At 38.4% G+C, this 24531-nt stretch overlaps 2 gene segments (V, D, J or C); both read right to left on the bottom strand.

Annotated features, from left to right (window-relative positions):
• The window catches only part of LOC100994878 (T cell receptor alpha chain constant-like), a 349562-nt gene that overhangs the window by 315616 nt on the left and 9415 nt on the right, over positions 1-24531 (bottom strand).
• Positions 9600-10142, bottom strand: LOC129393762 (T cell receptor alpha variable 36/delta variable 7-like). The segment is given in 2 exon segments: positions 9600-9952; positions 10091-10142. Coding segments are annotated over 2 exon segments (405 nt in total).

Genomic DNA, 24531 nt, shown 5'->3' with positions numbered 1-24531 from the left:
TTAGGATGAACCCAGACACTTAGCTGTGCAGGAACAATGGCAAGCCTTTAGCCCAATCGGGAGTGGCAATGGGTGCCTCGATGGATCAGGAGCACAGCAGACACCCTGCCAGATCTGGAGGGATGGAAGTCAGCAGCAGGTCTGTGATGGTGGCAAACAGCAGTGGTGGATGGCGAGCAAAAGCTCAGCTCCAGCCGTAACAAACATGGACCAGAAGAATGCAGTTGCAAGATTTAATAAAGGGAAATAGAGTAAAAACAGAGCTCCCATACAAAAGGAGGGGACCCAAAGAGGGTAGCCATTGCCAGCTCAAATGCCTAGGTTTATATCCCAATCAGTTTGATTCCCCACTGTAGAGTAATTAAAATAGAGATATGCTTCTTTGGTTGGAGACAAAGAAATGAGGGAAAAAATGAACAACATTGACCATTGTGTTGCATTGAAAAATTTTCAAAATATGGGAGAGAGGGGTTTTTGTTATTTTTATTTTTATTATTATTATTTATTGCCTAATAGCCATAAGAACAGAGCCAAGTGAGAGGTAATTTGCAAGAGAAATCCTATATACAAATTTGCTTGGGATATTAGGTTTCTGTGAAGAAAACCCTTCTCTTGCCACTAAACATGTTGGAAATGAGAAAGACAGAAGAACTTTCTAAAGTCAGAAGATTTCATTTGTCTTTCATTCTGCCACTTACTAATTATGTGACCTTGGCAAATTAATCTTTCTGAACCTTAGTTGTCTACTTTGTGGAGAAATAATATTATTACTATCAGTATTATTAAATATAGTGTATTGATAGAATGATTTACTTTACATGAATTAAAAGGAAATGAGATGATCTCTATCTATCAACCTGGCTAGTCTTCAAGTCTATTTTGTTGAGTAAAATGAAAGGAAATTGTGGAGAAAAACGTATCATGTGTAACATTTAGTTAAAAATGCCATAAAATCATAGTTTATATTTCCCATGAGTATGTACATTTATATGTGCATATTAATAATGATAAAGAGTTTAAAATGTAAATTATAAACCTGTCGATTGAGAAAAATGGTGAGACAAGTCTCAATCATTTTAGGTTTGTTTGCCAAATTTAAGGATGTGTGCCCAGGAGACAGGTCTATGACTTTCTCTGAAGATGATTTTGAGGGCTCCAGATTTAAAGGGGAAAGGGTGGGATATTGAGAAGTATACAATTTTTAGGTAAGAGAAGGTTAGGGAAAAATAGTTATTCATGCCTTTGTCTGGCTTAGTGAATCTGCTTTTTTTTTTTTTTGGATAAGATGACATAGACAAATGGGGCAGAGGAAAAATGCGGGGAATTTGCGTTTTTACACAAGATAACATAGGCAAAATGGGGCAGGGGAACAATCAGATATGTATTTATGTCTGGTGGACAGGGGGTTGACTGCACCTGTAAAGATAATAAGTTATCAGTTTACATTGCCAAGGTGAAATTGTTTTTTGTTTTTTGTTTTTTTTTGAGATAGAGTCTCGCTCTGCTGCCCAGGCTGGAGTGCAGTGGTGCGATCTTGGCTCACTGCAAGCTCCGCCTCCCGGGTTCACACCATTCTCCTGCCTCAGCCCCTGAGTAGCTGGGACTACAGGCACCCGCCACATGCCTGGCTAATTTTTTGTATTTCCAGTAGAGATGGGGTTTCACCATGTTAACCAGGATGGTCTCAGTCTCCTGACCTTGTGATCCACCCACCTCGGCCTCCCAAAGTGCTGGGATTACAGGGGTGAGCCACCGCGCCTGGCCTTCCAAGGTGAAATTTTAACAGAGACACCATAGGGTAAAGATCTTGCAGCTCACTAGGAATTTCCTTGTGGGCAAAATATGGTGGAGTCATGTAGCTTTTCATCTTGTAGCCATCTTATGTAGGAACTGAAAGGGCGAGGCAGGTTTGCATGGCCCAGTTCCCAGCTTAACTTTTCCCTTTGGCTCAATGAGTTTGGGGTCCCAAGATTTAATTTCCTTTCACAAACCCAGAGCAACATTTAGCTCTGGGAAAAGAGAACAGATGAAAACATGAGCAGAGAGGACTTAAGCTTTATCTTTAATGTTCCAACTTAAAAAAATGACATGGTATATAGCCTTACCTAATCTTCCTTTTTGGAAAACCGGAGATGGTTTTCCCATGTGATGTCAATGAAGAATTCTTAATTTTTGGTACAATCAGCTCAATCTTCTAGCTACTGAGTCTACTGCAGAGAAAATAGAAAAGAACTGAAAATAGTTTTCTCCTTATTTGCCCATATCAAAGATAGGTTTGAGACACAAATAATATTTCAGCGGAGTTTCTGTCAGCAGGTCTTGGGGAATAATGAAGGAGAGGACTTAGTTAAGGGAAGGGAACCAGAAAAGTGATGCCCCAGAGTTGAAGAAAGGAGAAACAGCCAAGGGCACAGAGCTGGGGTTGAGATCCTTGTTTGTTTGTTTGTTTTTCCACTAGCTACAACATTTGGAGTCAAGAGAATTTTTAAAATGTTATTTATTGTAGGCACAAGTTCATAGTTATTCCATGAAAAAATAAAAATTAAAATATTGCAAGTACAGACACTAAAAAATTTCATACTTTCAGTTTTGCATCAAAACTTCCAGTTTTTATCTATGTGCTTCATTCATTCGATATTAGTGTGAGCATATGGTTATTATATGAACTCTATGTTTTATCTAACTGTATGTCAAGAGCATTACTATGTTTTTAGTATTATTAGGTCATTAAATAGTTGTAAAGTATTCAGTCAAGTTGCCATCCAAATTCCTCTAACTGGTTGAGAAATTTTTACTATTTTCTTGCCTAGAGGGTTTTTTCTACTTAAAATCCATCTTTAATATAAATTCTGAGAAATGGATCAAAGGTGTTCATTCAGTTTCAAACAGTTCAAAGGCATGAACTGTTTAATGAATCTCAAAATCCCTTTCCAAGTAATTCACTGTGTAAAAGATTGTACCAATATATTGTGTTGCTACCAACAGGGTGTGAAAATGACTTTGCACAAACTGAAAATGAAAAAGATTACATATTTTATTTTATGCATTAGTGAATGTTTCCCATAGTCATTGTTTTTAAAAGTTAGTTTTAAACAGATCTTTGAAAATTATTCTCTAATAAAAGTATTTTTCACTTTTTTATAAAAGAAATTATTCTGATATTATTTGTATATTTGTCCCAACCCACATCTTATGTTGAATTATAATCCCCAATGGTGGAGGTGGGGCCTGGGGGAAAATATGTGGATCATGAGGGCAGATCCCTCATGACTTGGTGCTGTCTTTGCAATAGTGAGTGAGTTCTCACAAGATCTGGTCATTTAAAAGCGTGTGGCTCCTCCCCCTCACTCTCTCTGTCTTGCATCTGCTCTGGCCATGTGACATGCCTGCTCCCCTTTTGCCTTCTGTCATGATTGAAAGCTTCCTTAGGCCTCCCCAGATGCCAGCACCATGCTTCCTGTAAAGCCTGAAGAGCCATGAGCCAATTAAACCTTTCTTTTTAATAAATTACCCAGTTTCAGGTATTTCTTTATAGTGGTGCATGAAAGGCCTAATAAAGCAAATTGGTACTGAGAAGTCAGGCATTACTATAAAGATATCTGAAAATGTGGAAGCAGCTTTGGAACCAGGTAACAGGCAGAGTTTTGAGAAATTTGGAGGGCTCAGAAGACAGGAAGATGAGTGAAAATTTGGAACCTCTTAGAGACTGGTTAAATGATTATGACCAAAATGCTGATAGTGATATGGGCAATGAAGGCCAGGCTGATGAAATTTCAGATGGAAATGAGGAACTTATTGGCAATTGGAGCGAATGTCACCCATGCTATTCCTTAGCAACAAACTTGGCTGCATTGTGCCCCTGCCCTAGGGATTTGTGGAAGTTTGAACTTCAGAGCGATAATTTAGTATATCTGGTGGAAGCAATTTCTAAGCAGTGAAGCATTCAAGAGGTGACCTGGCTGCTTCTAATAACCTATGCTCAGATGCAGTAGCAAAGAAATGGCTTAAAGCTAGAGCTTGTATTTTAAAAAGCAGAGTGTAAAAGTTTGGAAAATTTGTAGCCTAGCCATGTGGCAGAGAAAGAAAAAGATTTTTTAGGAAAGGAATTCAAGCAAGCCACAAAGCAACTGCTTGCCAGAGATATTTGCATAACTAAAAGACAGCCAGATGCTAATAGCCAAGACAATGGGGAAAAGGCTTCAAAGGTATTTCAGAGATGTTTGCAGCAGCCCCTCCCATCACAGGCCTTGAGGCCTAGGAGGAGAGAATGGTTTCAGGGGCCAGGTCCAGGACTCTGCTGCCCTGCAGAGCCTCAAGACACTGCTCCCCACATCCTGGCCACTCTGGCTATGACTCAAAGGGGCCCAGGTACATCTCAGGCTGCCACTTTGGAGGGTGCAAGCCATAACTCTGGGCAGCTTCCATGTGGTGTTAAGCCTGCAGGCACATACAATGCAAGAGTGAAAGAGGCTTGGCAGCCTCCACCTAGATTCAAAGGATGTATGAGAAAACCTGGGTGCCAAGGCAGAAGACTGCTGCAGGGGGAGAGCCCCCACAAATAAACTCTACTAGGGCAGTGTGGAGGAGAAATAGGAGTTGGAGGCCCCACACAGAATCCTCACTGAAGCACTGCCTAGTAGAGCTGTGGGAAAGGGGTCACCATCTTCCAGATCCCAGAATAGTACATCCACTGGCAGCTTGCACCCTGTGTCTGGAAAAGCCAGACACTCAACAACCTATGAGAGAAGCTGTGAGGGTGGCACCCTGCAAAGCCACAGAGGTGGAGTTGCCCAAGGCCTTGGGAGCCCACCTCTTGAACCAGTGTGTCCTGGATGTGAGACATGGAGTCAAAGGAGATTATTTTGGAGCTTTAAGATTTAATGGCTGCCTTGCTGGGTTTTGAACTTGTATGAGACCTGTAGCCCCTTCTTTTGGCCAATTTCTCCCTTTTGAAATGGGAGTGCTCACCCATTGTGTATACTCACATTATATCTTGGGAGTAAATAACTTGTTTTTGACTTTACAGACCCATAGGTGGAAAAGCTTGACTTGTCTCAGATGAGACTTGGGACTTTGAGTTAATTCTGGAATTTGTTAAAACTTTGGAGGACTATTGGGAAGGTATGATTGTGTTTTGCAATGTGAGAAGGAGATGAGACTTAGGAGGGATCAAGAGTAGAATGATATAGTTTGGATATTTGTCCCCACCCAAATCATGTTGAATTGTATTGCTCAGTGCTAGAGGTGGGGCCTGGGGGGAGGTGTTTGTATCATGGAGGTGGGATCCCTTATGGCTTGGTGCTGTCTTTGCTTTAGTGAGTGAGTTTTCACAAGATCTGGTTTAAATAAAGTGTGTTGCATCTTCCCCCTCACTCTCCCTCATTTGCTCCTGCTCTGGCCATGTGACATGCCTGCTCCCCCTTTGCCTTCCACCATGATTATAAGCTTCCTGGGGCCTTCTGAGAAGCCAACCAGATGCCAGCACCATGCTTCCTATAAAACCTGCAGAACCATGAGCCAATTAAACCTCTTTTCTTTATAAATTACACAGTCTCAGGTATTTCTTTATAACAGTGCAAGAATGGCCTTATACATATTGTTTAAGGTGTCATTTGCTGTCTGATTTCCAAGCCCTCCTAGTGACTGGGGCAGTTACTCAGCAGCCAGTGTGGTGCAGGCTTCACTGTGAACTGCTAGACCTTGAGGTTTCCGGCCTGCAAGCAGTAAGGTGCTAGTGCTGCTGCAGACTATTGAATAAGGCTCTAAATTAAATCTTCCTTCCTCTTTTACCTTTCATCTATCACCAGTCCAAACAAAGATGCTAGGCTTTGCTCACATCCAGATTAAATGATAGGATTCTGTTAGGAGTGTAGTTTGAACCAGTGCAGGAAGTGGCAGGTGCCCTCTTCCTCTACCAGGTGGGCTGAGGACCCACTGCCTCACTTGGCCTCTCTTCTCCATCTAGGGAGGTCAGATCTGACACCAGAACATGGCTGTAGTCTTCCCAAGAATTTCTCTCTTCTCTCCCACCACCCACCTAATGCTAAATGTCTTTCTCTTCTCTTTAGTCTTGTGAGGAACTCTCTCCTGTTCTTGTTCAGATCACGATAAATGCCCAACTGCCCTGGTCTATGAACTCAGGAGCTAGTGTCTTGGGGTCCTTTTGTCCTCTGATTGTTGGATTTGCTGAGCATACACTTTTAAAATCCTGGCACAATGACCATTGATCCCTGGGCAAAGAAGCCTTCTCTATCTAGGTCTTGCATGGATGTTTTTAGGGTTATTATTATTATTATTATTATTGTTGTTGTTATTTTATCAGTAGGAGTATATAGAAGATTCTCAGATAGTGAAAGAAGGGTCCTTTGAGGTCAAAGTAGTTAGACAGAGAGGGAGAGCAAGAAAAGATATTTGCCATTTGCTGAGCATGTAGGACATGCTAGGCACTTAATCCAAGTGTTAAAACCATGTCTCATAAAAGCTTACAAATTAGAATTGCTATCTAATTTCAGGAAATGGAAACTCTAAAAGCTCAAGCTATTTGCCTACAAATTACTATATATAGCTATTATTAAAGCAGAATTCTCCTGATCCAGTGTCTTCCACTTACAATGACGCCTTTGCAAAAAAAAAAAAAAATCAGTGTGGTTATAACAAATGCTCTCCTTCCTCCTGTGCACTGGTGTTTTTGTATGACACCCCTAGGAAGTGTTCTTTTTGTGCATCTCAGTACACAGTAATATAAGGCAGTGTCTGCAGGAACCAGATTTCTAATGTACACATTTATTGCATTTGCTGTACTCTTTGAATAAAACTTTCCTATGGCAAAACTGGCATCTCCTTTTCCAGAATATCCCCACCCTCTGTAGAGAATGTATTCTGGTGCCTGGCTCGGATACTGTCAAAACCAGTAGAGATCAAGATAGCTCCCCGATGATGTACCATAGTTACAAAGTAGGTTCACAGTCTTCCCTTCTGTTCCAGATACTTCTGTCTCCTGGGGCTTGATCCAGTCTGCTCTCCCAGACCCTGCAATGTAAAACACTCAACAGTCATAGGTCAAACCAGCCACCTTCTCCAGAAGGGCCACTCTGGGTACAGGATAGGGCTGTTACCTTGGAGAGCCAGTGCTAGAAGTGAAGTGAAGATAAAGTTGCTATTCATTGTTTCTTCTGGATTCCTGATTTATGACCTTATGTTTTTCAGTGACTGCTTCAAACTGGTAGCATTTCATAATCAAGTCACTGAGATGAGTTTTCTGGAAGCTTTTTATCACAACTCACAGGTCAAAAGTGGGAGGATCTTAACCATGTAGATTTTTTTAAGGAACAGAAACACCTATTTTTGCAGTGACTTTGAGAAACACTCTTTGTTTGAAATAAGTTGAATTCCCCACATCTCTACAGACTTATTTTTTCATGTTCATTGATACAGGTGAAATGGAAAGCAAAATGCTAAATAGTTAATAGTGGTAATGTCTGTAGGTTGAGGTTATAAATTTTTTTAATTTGTTTTTTCTTTTATAACAAATGGATATTTAGTCTTAGCATTAAAATACATGTTATTTTGGTGACAGGTTGATCTTTTGAGATGTAAATTGTTTGGTTCTCATTAGGATAGGAAACAATAAAGAGTGAAAAAAGAAACTTCCCCCTTCCAACTGCACATTCCCGTCAAAGACAGCTAAATCTCTGGCTTCTAAATCATAAACTCTTCATACCGCAGAGCCAGACACACTGGGCATCTTGCATAGGGTTTCCCGCTCTATTTTTCAGTCTTAAATAAATGACTGTCAGAGTTTCCTCTTATATCCACTGTGTGATTTCTGGGTTTTGATGTAGATAGAAAGGAGGAGAAAAGAAAATGGACAGAAGACTGTGCAGGCTAAAAATGGCAGGATACATTCTATTAGTTTTTATACTGTTTCTTCCCCTCCTCTTTGAATGTTTACCTGCCCTTTTCTCAGGCTATCTCCCCATTTCCCAGACAGTGAAACCTAAACCATGCTCAATTTGCAATGAATTGTCTAATGAACTCACAAGCACGGGTGGCCTTTACTGCCTGTCCTCCCCTACACAGAGATGGGATGTTAAAGCATTCTACCCATAGGACAGTCATTCAAATAAATTCTCAGGAGAAATAGGTCTTCTTGTAATTTTAAAACATTCCCAATTGAAGAGAGCACTAGTCTACAGTGATTTGAAGAGCTAGCAATCAAAAATCTTATTTTAATGCTGTATCATTTGACTATGTAAAGTCATGTCTATTCCTCTTTGTAATTAAGCTACTGTGAGTGTCAGATAATAATCATATAATGCAGTTCAGCCTACTTGGATTTTGATATTTTAAAATGTATATTTTTCTTTCTGAAATAATAATAGTATTGAGTTCATAGTAGATAATTTGAAAAATAAAGAATATTGTAAAGGAGTAAAACAATGAACAGTATTAAGTCCAGTATTCAAAGATAACTAATACTGTTGCAAACTTTTGGAGTTATTTTCTTCACATATTATTGTAAATGTTATTTTATTTACATGTTAAACACATGATTTTCATATTTTGTGTACATTTTTTACACATAATTGTGGTCACACTGTGGGTAAATTTTTTCCTCAGTGATGTTTAACATCGGGACATGTAATAGACAAAGTATAGTTTGGAGTCAGATAGACCTGATTTCAGATTCTGTTATAGTTATTTGTCTGGGGTAGGAGGTGGGGAAGGGGGCTTAATCTTTCTGAGTCTGCATTTCCTAATATGTTAACAGAAAGTAATAATGATGATTTATCAAAGTGATTTTGAGAATTCAATGAGATGATATTTGCAAAATACAAGGTACATAATACTTGCTTTCAATAAATGGTAGCTTCCATTTCAAGCTCTTTGTAAATACCATATATATGATTACATAATTCATTGAAAGAGTGTATCACAACATAAGTAGGCTAAGTTTATGTTAGCTTCACATAACTTACTTCAACTAACTCCTTTCTTTTCATAGGCTGCTTAAGGTTCTAAGTATACAAATTAATGTGTAATATCTTGAAAAATTCTATCACCACTTTAATGAAGTACCTAGCATAGGCAACAATCCTAAAATGAAGATAGTAAGTAAGAATAATGCAATTGAGAATGAAAACCTTTTGTTTTAATCAGGTAATGATACCTGCTTGTTCCTACCCTTTGTTCTTTGCTAGTAGGTCCAGAAAAAAAATGTTATAGGCAGAACTTTACCTATAAATGTGCCTGTCCTGGGAAAGAAGCTAAAACATCCATAGCTGTTAGGCAGATTCCCTAATGTGTAGTGTACATATCAGTTGCCTGTACAATCCTGATAAAAGGGCTTGCTTTCTACCACAGAGCATAATGGTGTGGCAATGGAGTTAGTATCCTGAGTGACCCTCTAGAAACATTAGCTATGCTGAATCCCATAGAAAACTCACAGAGAAAGTGGTGAATGCAGTGATATGACTCTGAGTTAGGATTCAGTAAACTGCAAAAGTAATTGTCAACATAGGCACAAGGATTTTGACCAATAACTGCTTTTCCGTATAGTTTATTTTTGAGGGCTTGCTCAATATAGCAAGTTCCCCATCTTACAGTTGCAGAGCCTCAGCTGTAGAATTTGAGTACAGGCTGCAGGTGACTAGGGAGCACTGTGCCTCCACAGCACAGAGGTAGATGGCCGAGTCTCCGGTCTGGGTGGCTGTGATGTTCAGGATGCTGAAAAGTTCTTTCTTATCTAATATGCTACTTAGTCTTCCTGACTTCTTTTCAATTCCACTTGAAGTTAGCATAAATAGAAATGTGGGAGCTTTCTTTTCCTGCTTGTACCATAGTAGGCTTTGAAAGTTAGTCACTTCATAACTGCAGTTGAGAGTTACAGTGTCTCCCTCGTGGACAACCAGAGATAGAGGGCTTTGTACCACCTTGTCTTCACTGCTCACCCCTGTGTAGAAAAATGTGATAATTATTCACCATTGGAACCATAGGGCTCCCAGACAATAAGTCAGAACGAAGTCTACTTTACCCTCTTAGTGTTCTGAGGATCAGGTTGCCCCTGACCCTTTGTAGTAACCCTACTTACAGCTCAGTAGAAGCCAAAAGATAGCTAGTAAAGCCTGTGGACACTTCATCATCCTTCAGTTATCAAGTGTGTTTTCCTGGGCAAAACGTGATTCACTACCTTTAAGCGTTTCCTTTTCTTTTTGAACCATCACACTCTACCCCTAGAGTCTGCCTGTGTGCGCGTGCGTGCACACACACACATGCACACACACGGACACAGACACACACTCAGAAAAAGGGAAATAGCAATTTGGCAATTCAGCCAACCATTAAAAAAAGTGTCATTTGGTTCTATTTAAATTCAAATCCCTCCCACTCAATCACGCACGGAAGTCATTCAAAATAGAACACCGCCATCTTGTGAGCTGGTGCAGAATAGCTGAAAACTAGTGTCCACATGTTTTATGAAAGATGGTAGATACTTCTAAAATTGTCTTACCATTGAAGGACAGGCTACCCAAAGCTGTCCATAATCTTAGGAGTCAGTAATTCTACTATTTCTTGTCCATGATTCTTAAGGGAATGGTCATGCCTGCTCCATACCCACTCGTTCATCTCCTTGCTAAGTGAAACCTGGCATAGCCAGGCCATGACCCTGCATATGATGGTAAGTCTCTGAGAAATAGCAGAGTCCCCAAATGAGAATAACCTCAGTTCCTCAAAGATCATGTAAGGCAGAGTCATCTGCTGACCTGGAATATCTGCTCCAGATTTTCACAAGAAAGACAAACTTTGTTCATTAAGCCTCTGAACGTTTGGCATATATTTGTTAGAATAGTTTGGCCTTCGCTAGTATACTTGGAGTATAGCTTTGGTTGCATTCCATTCCATAAATGTTATTACATAGTTTTCTTGTCATCGTCTAGGAATGTCTATTTTTAGTAAAATACATATAACCTATGTAGGTAGTGTTCAAGTCTAGGAAGACTAGTACTTTCTTGCTTGATCTTTATGATCACTAAGAAAAAGAATTACTAATTAGAAAGTTCAAATCTCAAGGTGAAGACAAACATATTTGCATTCCAGAAAAGCTGAATTGCCCAGTTGAGATGAAGTGATGGATCGCTTGGTTTCCAAGACTACTTTTTTGTGACAATGATAAAGTGGCCTAATTCTCTAGATCTTAAGCAAGAAACAAAACCCAGAAACATGAAGTAAGAGACTGATGATGTGACAACACCACAATAAAGTAAATAATGCCATGTTCTATTACTGCTTATGAATATAGTTTGTACTGTCCCCATGAAGGTCAGATAATTTAACCCACTGTTTTTTGTTTATAAGCTTCCTTCTGCATTTCTGGGTGGCACAGAGGCACAGATATGAGAATTAATTAGCATCTTGCCCCTTAATTGATGTAACTTTTTTTTTTTTTTTTTTGAGACAGAGTCTTGCTCTGTCACCAGGCTGGAGTGCAGTGGTGTGATCTCGGCTCACTGCAATCTCTGCCTCCTGGATTCAAGTGATTCTCCTGCCTCAGTCTCCCAAGTAGCTGGGACTATAGGTGCGCATCATCACGCCCAGCTAATTTTTTTTAAAAATATTTTTAGTAGAGACGGGGTTTCACCATGTTGGCCAGGATGGTCTTGAACTCCTGACCTTGTGATCTGCCCGCCTCGGCCTCCCAAAGTGCTGGGATTACAGGCATGAGCCACTGTGCCCGGCCTCTCATGTAAACATTTTTAATTGACTGTCTTCTTTATGCCAGGAACAGAGGAGCATACAGAACTGAATAAGGCAATCTTTACCTTCAATACTAGCCCACACTTTAAAAAGCCTTCTATAGAATTATTATTTGACCCAGCAATCTCATTATTGGGTATATACCTAAAGGAATATAAATTTTTCTACCATAAAGACACATGCACAGCTATGTTCATCACAGCACTATTCACACTAACGAAGACATGGAGTCAACCTAAATGCCCAACAATGGTAGACTGGATAAAGAAAATGTGATACATATACACCATGGAATGCTACACAGCCATAAGAAAGAATGAGATCACGTCCTTTGCAGCAACATGGATGGAGCTGAAGGCCATTATTCTAAACAAATTAACACGGGAAAGAAAACCAAATATCACATGTTCTCACTTCTATGTGGGAGCTAAACGTTGAGTACACATGGACACGAAGAAGGGAACAACAGACACCCAGGCTTTCTTGAGGATGAAGGGTGGGAGGAAGGTGAGAATTGAAAAACATGTCAGGTACTATGCTTATTACCTGGGTGATGAAATAATCCGTACACCAAACCCCCGTGGCATGCAGGTTACCTACATAACAAACTTGCATATGTACTCCTGAACCTAAAATAAAAGTTTAAAAATAAAATAAAATAGAAAGCCTGCTATAAAATAAATCATAACTTCAACATCGAGAAAGTTGGGATGGTAGATTTGCCTACATACAGCTGAATGGGAATGGGGAAGGGAGAAGAAAACATGGTTATTCATGGTTAGCTAATACCCATTTTTTAAGTTCCTGAGAAAAGAATTGTGCTAGAGATCTTATAAATAGCTGTAAAAGTATTACCTCAATTAAAACATCCCTGGGATTTTGAGGGTTATGTCATATGCACATGTGGGACCCACGGAAATATTGTGCTGGGTCTTCAGGGGACTGCTTCTTAGGGAGACGGAAGTGAATTCCGTATTGATGTTTAAGAACATGATGATCTCTGTGAGGCATTAAAGCGACTAGCTTTAAGAACTGCCTGGAACTGCCCATATCAGTATCAGGGGCAGTGGACCATCATTCCTCTGAAACATCAGCTGATGCCTCTTGAGAGATATTGATTTCCCACGGGACACTTGCAAGGAAGAAAACCTACAGTATATTTTTTGGAGCAAAAACAATACTACATTTGAAGAGCTCTGTAGAGCTCTTAACAGACTTCAGCTTCCTTTGGCACATGCTGTTAGGGTAATAACAGTAATAAGAATATCAAGATGTATCATCAGAGTCTCTTCTGGGGAATGAGGACCTAGTATGATGTGGCAGATGTTTTTGGATAGTTAAACCAACACTTTTATCTGCAATTGACATCTTTCATGCTCATGTCTTTTTTAGAGGCTAGACAAATTAAATGCTCCCTTTCTCTACCTCCCTTGCAATTAGTACTGGCCATATCATGTGGTTCTGGCCAATGAAATAAATCACATGTTCGACCTCTTAAGTAGATATCTAGGACTATTATTGCTGGGTCAAATGGTAACTCTGTGTTTAGTCATTTGAGAAACTGCCAAACTATTTTCTAATGTGTCTGTACTATTTTACACTCCTACCAGTGGTGGATGAGGATTCCAATTTCCCCACGTCCTTACCAACACTTAGAATTTTCCATTTCTCTTTCTTATTCTTCCTTTTTAAAAAATTATGAACATCCTAGAGGGTGTGATGTGGCAGCTCATTGTGGTTTAATTTGCATTTTCCCAGTGAATAATAATGTTGAGCATCTTTTTTTTCATGCTTTTTGGCCATTTGTGTGTCTTCTTTGGAGCAATGATGGTTTAAATCATTTGACCGTTTTAAAATTGGCATTTGTCTTACTATTAAATTGTAAGAGTTTAAAATATATATTCTTGATATTAGATCCTTATCAGATAAACACAACTTGCAAATATATTCTTCTATTATGTGGGTTATCTTTTCATTTTCCTTTGTGGAATATTTTGCGAATTTTGATGCACAAAGATTTAAATTCTGATAATGCCCAATTTATCTATTTTTCCTTCAGTTGCTTTTTTTGATGTTGTATATAAGAGATTGTTGCGTAGTCCAAGGTCGCCAAGATTTACAACTATGTTTTCATCTAAGTGTTTGTACTTCTAGATCTTACATTTAGGTCTTTAATCCATTTGAGTTAACTTTTGTACATATGTGAAGTAGAGATCCAACTGTGGCTATCCAGTGGTCCCAGCACCACTTGTCGAAAAGACTGTTCTTTTCCCATTGAATGATCTTGTTGGAATAAATTGGCTATAGATTTATGGATTTATTTCTGGACTCTCATTTTTACTTTATTGATATCATCCATTTTAAAAGAGATACTTATTAAAATCTTCTACTGTAATTGTGTGTTGATCAATTCTCCTCATATCGTGGCAGAAATAACTAAGAAAATCCATTACATATGTTAAAAATGAATTGAGAGGGGCAAGTTCATCAAGCAAAGAGCACAATCTTTGGAGGACAAATCCTTGGATAAAGGAGAGTTTGTGGTGCTGGAATGGCAGTGGCAAAGATGGCATGCATAATCACATTTCATGCCAAGAGGACTAAGAGCTGAAGGCAGCATAGAGACTAGAGTTCCAGCTGCAAGTTTGAGTACAGGCTGCAGGTGTTTGGGGAGCACTGTGCTGCCCGGCACAGAAGTAGATGCCTACATCACTAGGTATGGATGCTGAGATATTCAGGAAGCTGTCCTTTCTGGTTATACCAAACTGAGCAGTCAGTCTCCCATTTGAGGTCAATTCACCAGCCTTATATAAGGCTATCAAGAGGACAGGACCTTCCCCAGGGTCCTGCTTGTACCATAGCCGGGTGTTAAATATGCTTGAAGAAGTGCAGTTCATGGAGACATCCTCTCCTTCCTGGATAAACATAGATTGAGGACTCTGATTCAGCTGTTGACCACTGACCCCTGTTTAGAAAGAGAAAAGAAGGTGGTTAAGGTTATCTTTAGATCACCTTTTTCAGAGCTGTGTTGGACACTATATCCCCAAACTTCCCAGCCCTGCATCTGTGTCTTTCCTTTCCTCCCTCCTTCTCTAGCTTTTTTCCTTCTGTTTTCCTCTTTTCATAGTCTCTGATAAAGCCTCACCTCCTGCCCTCACAGAATTTCCTTCCCTTTAGAATTCACTATGGAAGAGTCAGAAACTCTCAAGACTCACATATCAGCTGCATCCACAAGATTATTAATAAATGTTCAAGGAGCATCCTTATCAGCAAAGAATTATTTCCTGAATGGGTTTTTTTTTTTTTTTTTTTTTTGCTTCAAGAAACTCTCTCGGGCTTAGAGTGACACTAAAAACACTACCACGAAATTTAAATCTCTGTTCCAGATATCAGCCAATCGGATCTCTTACCAGATGTTTTCCCAGGGTTTTGAGCTAACCTTGAAGGTTAGCTATGAATAGAGACACTGCCCCCGTATGGTGAAATGCTAAATTTTTGTCCTTTCATGCCACTTTTTCAGTTTCTTCCTATTTCTCCGTTTCACTTGATGAACACACTTAATGAGTATTCACTATATATTAGAGAAATATGGAGACATGAACAAGACAGATGGAAACTCTGCCCCTGGGCACCTTATAATTGCTCTGAAATATCAGTGAAGGCTAGACTGATAATTAAGTATGGTGAATTGGAAACATACTTCTCTATTCCTTTCTGAGTACCTGGTGAAATGAGAGTAAAAATGTTTTTAAAAGTTATGAACCCCAAAGGACACATAGAACAGGCAAAGGATAACAGCATGTGAGATGTTTTGGAAAATGCAGGTGAATGAACAAGTGGTAACTGACTTAAATGAACTGAAGAAAGGCAAATTCTAAGGGCCCACAGAGGCAAATGCCAACAAAAATTCAGGTGCACCGGAAGTCTTAGTGAGTAGGATACCTGGTACCTCAGAAGATCAGAGAGAGGGTAGGGGTAGGAGACTTTATAGAGAAAATGCAAAGTAAAATTGAATAAATTGCAGTTATACTCTCAGATTTCCCATTTGACCTGGAATAGTCAGGTGTCCACTCCTTTCCAACCACTTTTGTGGAAAAAAGACTATTTTTCTGAAGATATTGAATAAATAACATGAAATTCTGGGCTATCAGGCTTAGTTGAGAGTGAAGTGAAGAAGTATTTAAAAACAGGAACTGGAGACATTTTTCTTTGCTTGAATCTCAGATTTGTATCCTACTAAGTATGAATGAGCATCCCAGGATCATTAGACATTAAAAGAATCCCTTGACATAAAAGGCAGAGACTTAAATAAAAGAGAAAAAGCCCCTGATAGAGGCAATGTTACCTTTGCTTATCAACACAGTGGTAGGAACATTCTGGCTATTCTTTAAGAAGCAAATAAAACTTTGAATAGTAGCAAACCTCACTTTTACAGAAGGGAATTTTGAAGAAGTTTGGTTTTTAAGATTAAAATTGATTCTGCAACTTGGAGTTTCAATGCCTAGGATCTGGACTGAGTGTCTAAGCTATGCCTCATAGCCTCAATCCTGATTTAGGTAAATAGCTTCTGCCATCTACTGGCATTTGTGTTTTGTATCTCGTTGTGCTCTTTAGACGTAGGAGAGCAGGAAAATCTATTTCTGCCTCCCTGGGCATTTTTCTCCTTTTAATTTCATTGCTAATTTTTTCTTAGTTGTTTAGGTTTGCCTATGACTTACTTCTGTATGTATATTTACCTTTCTTACCTTCTCTATTCCTGTTATGTGGTGGCATGTTACCTAAAATGAATTGCTGCTTTCCACCAAATAAAAATACAATCTTATGTTGCTTTTTTTCTTTTTAATCACTGCCAGATTTTATTGAAAAACATATTTTTGGAAAATAAAGAAACAATAAACAGAAAGCAAAACACCTTAATTCAGATGAAAAATGCATTCCTTCTATATTCTCTTAATGGCATGTGGGAGGCACAGAGATGACAGGGAGCTGCAGGGGCTCACTGATTCTTAAAGGGTGTGTTTTCCCATTACCATTAGATCTGTTGCCTCCTTGCGATCATCATGGTTGCTGTTGCAGTCTCGGCAATGGTTTATATTGTTCCAGTTCTTCATGAGCCCTGCTGTCTCAGCCTTGAAAGTGTACCTATTGAGAATACTGGCAGTACATTTCTCTCTCCTCAAGAAGAATAAGCCAAGTAGTAGTGTATATTCATACACTACTATGAATATGTATGTACACTAGTATGAAGGGTGACATTAAGCTCTGGGATGAACATGACATACATTTAAATAATCGATTTAAAGTATTTTTTGTATGTTGAAACAAATGAGAATATATTACATAATAGAAAGTAACAAATGAATTTTAAATATAGTACATGAGATTTCAAACAGATTTCATACACATACAGGGGACTATATCTCCCAGGCCTTCCAGAATATAGCCTCGCTTTCCTTGGCTGTTAGCAGTGATTTGTAGGGAAATTAAAACACACACACACACACACACACACACACACACACACACACACATTGCGGTTACTAGGAAAACATATATGCCTTTTGTTTGCAAACTACACTAACCTAAGAAATATAGTTGTTGTGTATTCTAACATAATTATTCAAATGATTTTTTTAATTGAAATTGCCATGCAAGAAGATCAATGGTAGGAAATTATTCTAATAAGCTTGTTCAGAAAGAAAATCCTACTTCAAAAAGAAGGATTATTTCTATTTACAGTTCAAAGAGAAGGGAGATACCTGCCAGGAACTCCAATAAAACAAACAAGAGGTAAATATAGGAGGGCACTACTTTTGAGTACAGAAAAACTGACATAGCTCCAGGCTTCGTACAGTGTCCCTGGGGAGACATGTGGGGACCAAAGTACGTCTAGCTCAGTAAGGTGGGTCAGTAGCAGAATAACCTAATGTATTAGTCTACTTGGGCTGCCATAACAATATACCACTCACTGGGTGGCTTAATGAAGAGAAATTTGTTATCTCACAGTTCTGGAGGCTGGAAGTTTAAAATCGAGATATCACATGGCCTTTCCTTGGGGTATGTATGTGTGTGTGTGTGAGAGAAAGAGAGAGTGCGCTTTGGAGGATACACAAATATTCATTCCATAACACCTACTCTGTAACACCTAAGACATTCAATTTATAACATAATTGTCTGATACGCATTTTGACAGAGGTGTATGCAAAGTAAGACATGCCTCCAGGCTCCAGGTGACTGGCCAGGACATGAGAAAATTTGTTCAAGTGACACCTACTGACAGGAAGTGAGTGGAGATGTGGCCTCACCGCATGTCAGGAAGCTGTGGCCTCTATATTTCTGTAGTGGCTGTGGCCTCCAGTGGGCTTCCCTAGAATTCAAGTTCTCAAAAGCATTCCTTGATGGGATTTTTCTTCTGACAAGTTCAGAGATAATGATTTTCCTCTTCACTTACTGTGGTTCTCCTTGTTCCCACAGATTGGGGAACTGGAGCCTCCTGCTTTCAGAAAGTGTTCTTGAGCTAAGTTGGGTGTTGTTTCATTTGTGTCTAGAAGGCTGACATTGGGGTCTACATCTTGATTACATTGTGTCTGTTGGTGTCTCTGGCCAATGGTTCAAACTGCAACAGGTTTTATTATACAGTCACACACCATATAATGGTATTTCCATCAACAATTTATAACAGTGCTCCCATAATATTATAATGGAGCTGAAAAATTGCTATCACCTAGTGACATTATAGCCATTGTAAAATCGTAGCACAAATGCATTACTCACAAGTTTGTGGTGTTGTTGGTGTAAACAAACCTACTGCACTGCTAATCATATAAAAGTATAGTACATACAATTATGTGCAGTTCATAGTACTTGATAATAATAAACGGTAATACCTGTTTGTGTGTTTACCATACTATACTTTTGATAGTTATTTTAGAGTATATTCCTTCTACTTATAAAGAACTGAACCGTAAAACAGCCTCAGGTAGGTCCTTCAGGAGGTATTCCAGAAAAAGACATTGCTATCATAGAAGATGACAGCTGATGCATGTTATTGCCCCTGAAGACCTTCCAGTGGGACAAGATGTGCAGGTGGAAGACATCAATACTGATGATCCTGACTCTGTGTAGGCCTAGGCTAATGTGTGTGTTTGTGTCTTAGTTTTTAGTACAGAAGTTTAAATAATAGAAAAAAAATTAAAAAAGAATAAGGATATAAAAAAGGATATAAATAAGGATATAAAAAAGAAAATCCTTTTGTATAGCTGTACAATGTGTTTGTGTTTCAAGCTATTATGAAAGAGACAAAAAGTTAAAAAAATTAAAAGTTTATAAAGTAAAAAAAGCTACAGTAAGGTAAGGTTAATTTATTCTTGAGAAAATGAAATTATTGTTAAATAAATTTACTGTAGCCTAAGTATATAGTGTTTATAAAGTTTACAGCAGTGTATAATATTGTCCTAGGCTTTTACATTCACTGACCTCTTACTCACTTGCTGAATTACACAGAGCACCTTCCAGTCCTGCAAGCCCCATTCATTGTAAGTGCCCTAGACAAGCATATAATTTTGATATTTATTATTACTGTTACTAAGATGCAGGGCATTTGTGTGCAGGTTTGTTATATGGATGTGTTGCATAATGGTGAGGTCTGGGCTTCTAGTGTACCCATCACCTGAATGGTGAACATTGTACTGAATAGGTAATTTTTCAACCCTCCCATCATTCCCCCTTTTGGAATTTCCACTGTCTATTATTTCCCTCTATACGCCCATGACTGCCCATTGTTTAGCTCCCAGTTATAAGTGAGACCATGCAGTATGTTATTTTCTGTTTCTGAGTGATTCCACTTAGGATAATGGCCTCAAGCTAAATCCATGTTGCTGCAAAAGATATGGTTTTATTCTTTTTTATGGCTGTGTAGTAGTCCACGGTGTATATATACCACATTTTCTTTATGCAATAATACATTGATGGACACTTAGGTTGATTTCATGACTTTACTATTGTAAATAGTGCTGTGATAAATACACAAGAGCAGGTGTCTTTCTGCTTAACAATTTTGTTTCCTTTGGGTAGTAGTGCTGTTGCTGGGTTGAATGGTAGCTCTATTTGTAGTCCTTTGGGTAGCAGTGGTGTTGCTGGGTCAAATAGTAGTTCTATTTGTAATCCCTTGAGAAATCTCCATATTGTTTTCCATAGATGTACTAATTTACATTCCCACCAAGAGTGTATAAGCATTCTTTTTTTCCCTATATTCTTGCCAACATCTGTTTGTGTTTTGACTTTTTAATAATAGCCATTTTTACTGGTGTGAGAAGGTATCTCATTGTGGTTTTGATGTACATTTCTCTGATGATTAGTGATGTTGAGCATTTTCTCACATGTTTGCTGGTTGCTTGTATGTCTTCTTATGAGAAATATCTGTTCATGTCCCTTGCCCATTTTTTAATGGGGTTATTTGTTTTTTTCTTGTTGAGTTGTCTGAGTTTTTTTATAGATTCAGGTTATTAGTCCTTTGTTGGTTGATAGTTTGAAAACATTTTCTCTCATCCTGTAGGTTGTCTATTTACGCCGTTGATTATTTCTTTTGCCGTATAGAAGCTATTTAGTTTAATTAAGTACTGCTTGTCTATTTTTGCTTCTGTTGCATTTGCTTTTGAGATCTTGTCATAAATTTTTTTGCCTAGGTCAATGTCTAGAAGAGTTTTTCCTAGTTTTTCTTCAAGGATTTTTGTAGTTTCAGGTCTTCCATGTAAGTCTTTATTTTATCTGGACTTAATTTTTGAATATGGTGAGAGATATGCATTCAGTTTTATTCTTCGGTATATGGCTATCCAGTTTTCCCAGCACCATTTATTGAATTGGATGGCCTTTCCTCATTGTGTATTTTTGTTGACTTTGTCAAAGATCAGTTGGTTGTAGGTGTATGGTTTTATTTCTGGGTTCTCCATTTTGTTCCATTGGTCTACGTTCAAAATATGCAAATCAATAAATGTGATTCACCATGTAAACAGAATTAAAAACAAAGACCATGTGATCATCTCAATAGATGCAGAAAAAGCATTCAATAAAACCCAACATCCTTTTATGATAGAAACCCTCAACAAACTAGGCATCAAAGGAACATACCTCAAAATAATAAAAAAAACTATGACAAATAAGGGTCATCCATGACAACATACCCAATGAGGAAAATTTGAAAGCATTCCCTCTAAACAGGAACAAGACAAGGATGTCCACTCTCACCACTTCTATTCAACATAGTATCAGAAGTCCTAGGCAGAGCAATCAGGCAAGAGAAAGAAATAAAAGGCATCCAAATTAAAAAAGAGAAACTAAAATTATCTCTATTCACTGATGACATGATCTTATGCCTAGAAAACCCTAAACAGTCTTCTGAAAGATGCCTAGACTTGATAAATGACTTCAGTAAACTTTCAGGATACAAAATCAACATACAAAAATTAGTAGCATTTCTATACACCAATAACAACCAAGCTAAGAAAAAGATCAAGAACTCAATTCCATTTATGATATCCACACATACAAATAATAAAATACTTAGAAAATACATTTAACCAAAGAGATGAAAGATGTCTACAGGGAGAACTACAAAGCACTGATGAAAGGAATCATAGATGATACAACAAATAAAAAAAATGTTTCATGCTCAAGGATTGGAACAATCAATATCATTAAAATTACTACCCAAAGCAATATACAGATACAATGTAATTCCTATCAAATTACCAGCATCATTTTTACAGAATTTGAAAAAAACAATTCTAAAATTAATATGGGACAAAAAAAGCACAAATAGCCAAAGCAATCATAAGCAAAAAGAACAAAGCTGTCACATTACCTGACTCCAAACTGTACTACAAGGCTATAGTAACCCAAACAGCATGTCACCGATACAAAAATAGACACAGATTATCTTAAAATCTTCTATACTGTATTTTTGCTCTATATGCAGTTAATAGAATAATATGCTGTGTCTATTATCAGATAGATTTCATTTACATAACAATTATTGTAGTAAATGTAAACAATATATAACATTTAAAGAACCATATACATTAACATTTAATACAGTAAAGGGCAATAGGATGGAAGATACTATATTCTTCATTTTTCTATGAGAAACTGAGGTTCAAAGGCTATGTAACAGGGGTCATGAGGCAAATAAGTGACAGTCTTTTGGTTACTTTCTTTTTTTTTTTTTTTGAGACAGAGTTTTGCCCTTGTTGCCCAGGCTGGAGTGAAATGGTATGATCTTGGCTCAGCACAACCTCCACCTCCAGGGTTCAAGTAATTCTTCTGCCTTAGCCTCCTAAGTAGCTGGGATTACAGGCATGTGCCACCACACCCAGCTAATTTTGTATTTTTAGTAGAGACTGCATTTCTCCATGTTGTTCAGGCTGGTCTTGAACTCCAGACCTCAGGTGATCTGCCTGCCTCGGCCTCCAAAAGTGCTGGGATTACAGGCATGAGCCACTGTGCCTGGCCGGTTACTTTATATCACCATACATGCAGAAAATATAACCACAGCATAATGGACCACTACCTGTTAACTGGAAAAGCCAGGAGTCATTCATGTTAGGAAGATCATAACATGATTCAAATGATCCTACCTTACCATGACCTTTAGTGCTCTTTGTGGGGACGAAGGGAAAGAAACTGAAAATAGTTTAAAGAAATGCCTAAATGCAGACCGTTCAACAGGCAGGGAAAGGAAAAGAATTCTATCACAAAAACTACCACATCTCTGCCACTTCTTAATTGCATGACTTTGAACAAGTTACTTAACTTCTCTGAAAATCAGTTTACTCATCACTAAAAGGAAGATAATAATACCTGCCTCAAAAAAATATTCTGAGGATCATAAAAGGTCCTGGGAGTACCTAGTACTCTTTGTCATTTACGTAATGTTTGTTATATATATTAGTTAATATGTGGCAGGTAATGTGTACTGTTTATCTCATATATCTCCAACTTCGTTTTTACAGAATTTGAAAAAACAATTCTAAAATTAACATGGGACCAAAAAAGAGCTTTAATAGCCAAAGCAATCCTTAGCAATCCTAAGCAATCCTAAGTCCCATAGCATATGGGACTCTTTACCACTCTAGGAAATAGATGGTATTCATTTTTCAGATGACTCTAAGTTCAGAAAGATTCAGTCACATGCCCAAGGTTATCCAGTTTGGAAGTAGGAGGACTAGTATTTGAGTGATATCTAAGATTACAAACTTTTACTTTTTTGACTGTGCTGCCTCTGAAACAGTTAAATTTTCAATGTCTTCTTAGACAAACTAGTTCCCCTGCCTATTCTTTCATGTAGAACTTTTACTGATATAGTCATGCCTTGCTCAACTACAGGGGTTCTGAGAAATCCATCGTTAGGCAATTTTGCCATTGTGCAAACATTATAAGAGCATACTGGTCTAGATGGTATAGCCTGCTACACGATAGGCTATGTGGTGTAGCCTATTGCTCCTGGGCTACAAACCTGCACAGGATGTTATTGTACTGAATACTCTAGGTAATTGTAACAATGGTGAGTCTTTGTGTATCTAAACATAGACAAGGTGTAGTTAATAGAATATTATTCTATGTATTGTCAAGCAATAGAATCTTTAATTTTTTCCTCTGAATTATGTTATCTTTCTAAAATAATTGGAATAAAAACATATGTTTTAAAAACTGCTGACACAGAGATCGAGACCATCCTGGCCAATATGGTGAAACCCTGTCTCTACTAAAAATACAAAAATTAGCTGGGTGTGGTGGCACATGCCTGTAATCCCAGCTACTCAGGAGGCTGAGGCAGGAGAATGGCTTGAACCCAGGAGGCAGAGATTGCAGTGAGCTGAGATGGCACCACTGCACTCCAGCCTGGCGACAGAGCGAGACTCCTTCTCAAAAAAAAAAAAAAAATTGCTGACAGTATGTTGCCTGTGTTCCTGCTGATGGGAACTGACCAAACACTGGCAGCCTACACTATGGCTGAGAAGTGTGGGAAACAGTATTTTACAATAAAAACATCTTTTCTATCCTACTGCCACCGTAACTGAGAATGTATCTTTGAGGAGACTTTCTTGGAATCTCCTCTACATCTATTTTTCAAATACAAACAGTCCAGGGAGACCTAACCTAGAACATTACATTGAGAGTAAGTTAGGCTATAAACCACTTTATTTTAGAGATTGAGTGGAGAGAGATATATATCTACGCAATAGTGTAGGAGAAGATTCTGGAGAGCAATTCAGTGACTAGAAATATCAGGCTTTGGGCAGGCTAACAGTATTAAAACATCATAGAATACTACTAGGGGCTGGGTAAAAAGCAGGAGCAGTAGAATAGGTGGGAGGCAATGGTGAAGGAATGGCAAGAGACTAAAGGCAGATTTTTCATATGTCCATATTCTGCTACAACTGGCTCTGGGTTCAGAACTTTTATCAAAGGCCATAAGATAAAACAAGTTTTTAAAAAATTCTGCAGGATGAGTTCTGCCACAAAAACTGTTGAATATGATTTGCTTCTCTTTGAAGCTATTTGGGAGGTGAGAGCCAACTGGATGTGGCTACAGCTTGCCGGCAGCAAGAACAGGTGAGGCCTTTGTTTGCCCCCTACATACCCACTCTACACATAGGGGGTATCACAAACTGCTGGAGGAAACCGAATAGAATTATCCAGCACAGTAAGGAGGTGCTAATATTTGTAAACCTGTTTCTCAGGACATGATAAAACACATGACAGCCCTTGAGGCTTTCTCTA

The sequence above is a fragment of the Pan paniscus genome, chromosome 15, assembly GCF_029289425.2.
Source record: "Pan paniscus chromosome 15, NHGRI_mPanPan1-v2.0_pri, whole genome shotgun sequence".
In the NCBI taxonomy this organism is placed as follows: domain Eukaryota; kingdom Metazoa; phylum Chordata; class Mammalia; order Primates; family Hominidae; genus Pan; species Pan paniscus.
This window is presented reverse-complemented; position numbering and strand designations above follow the sequence as displayed.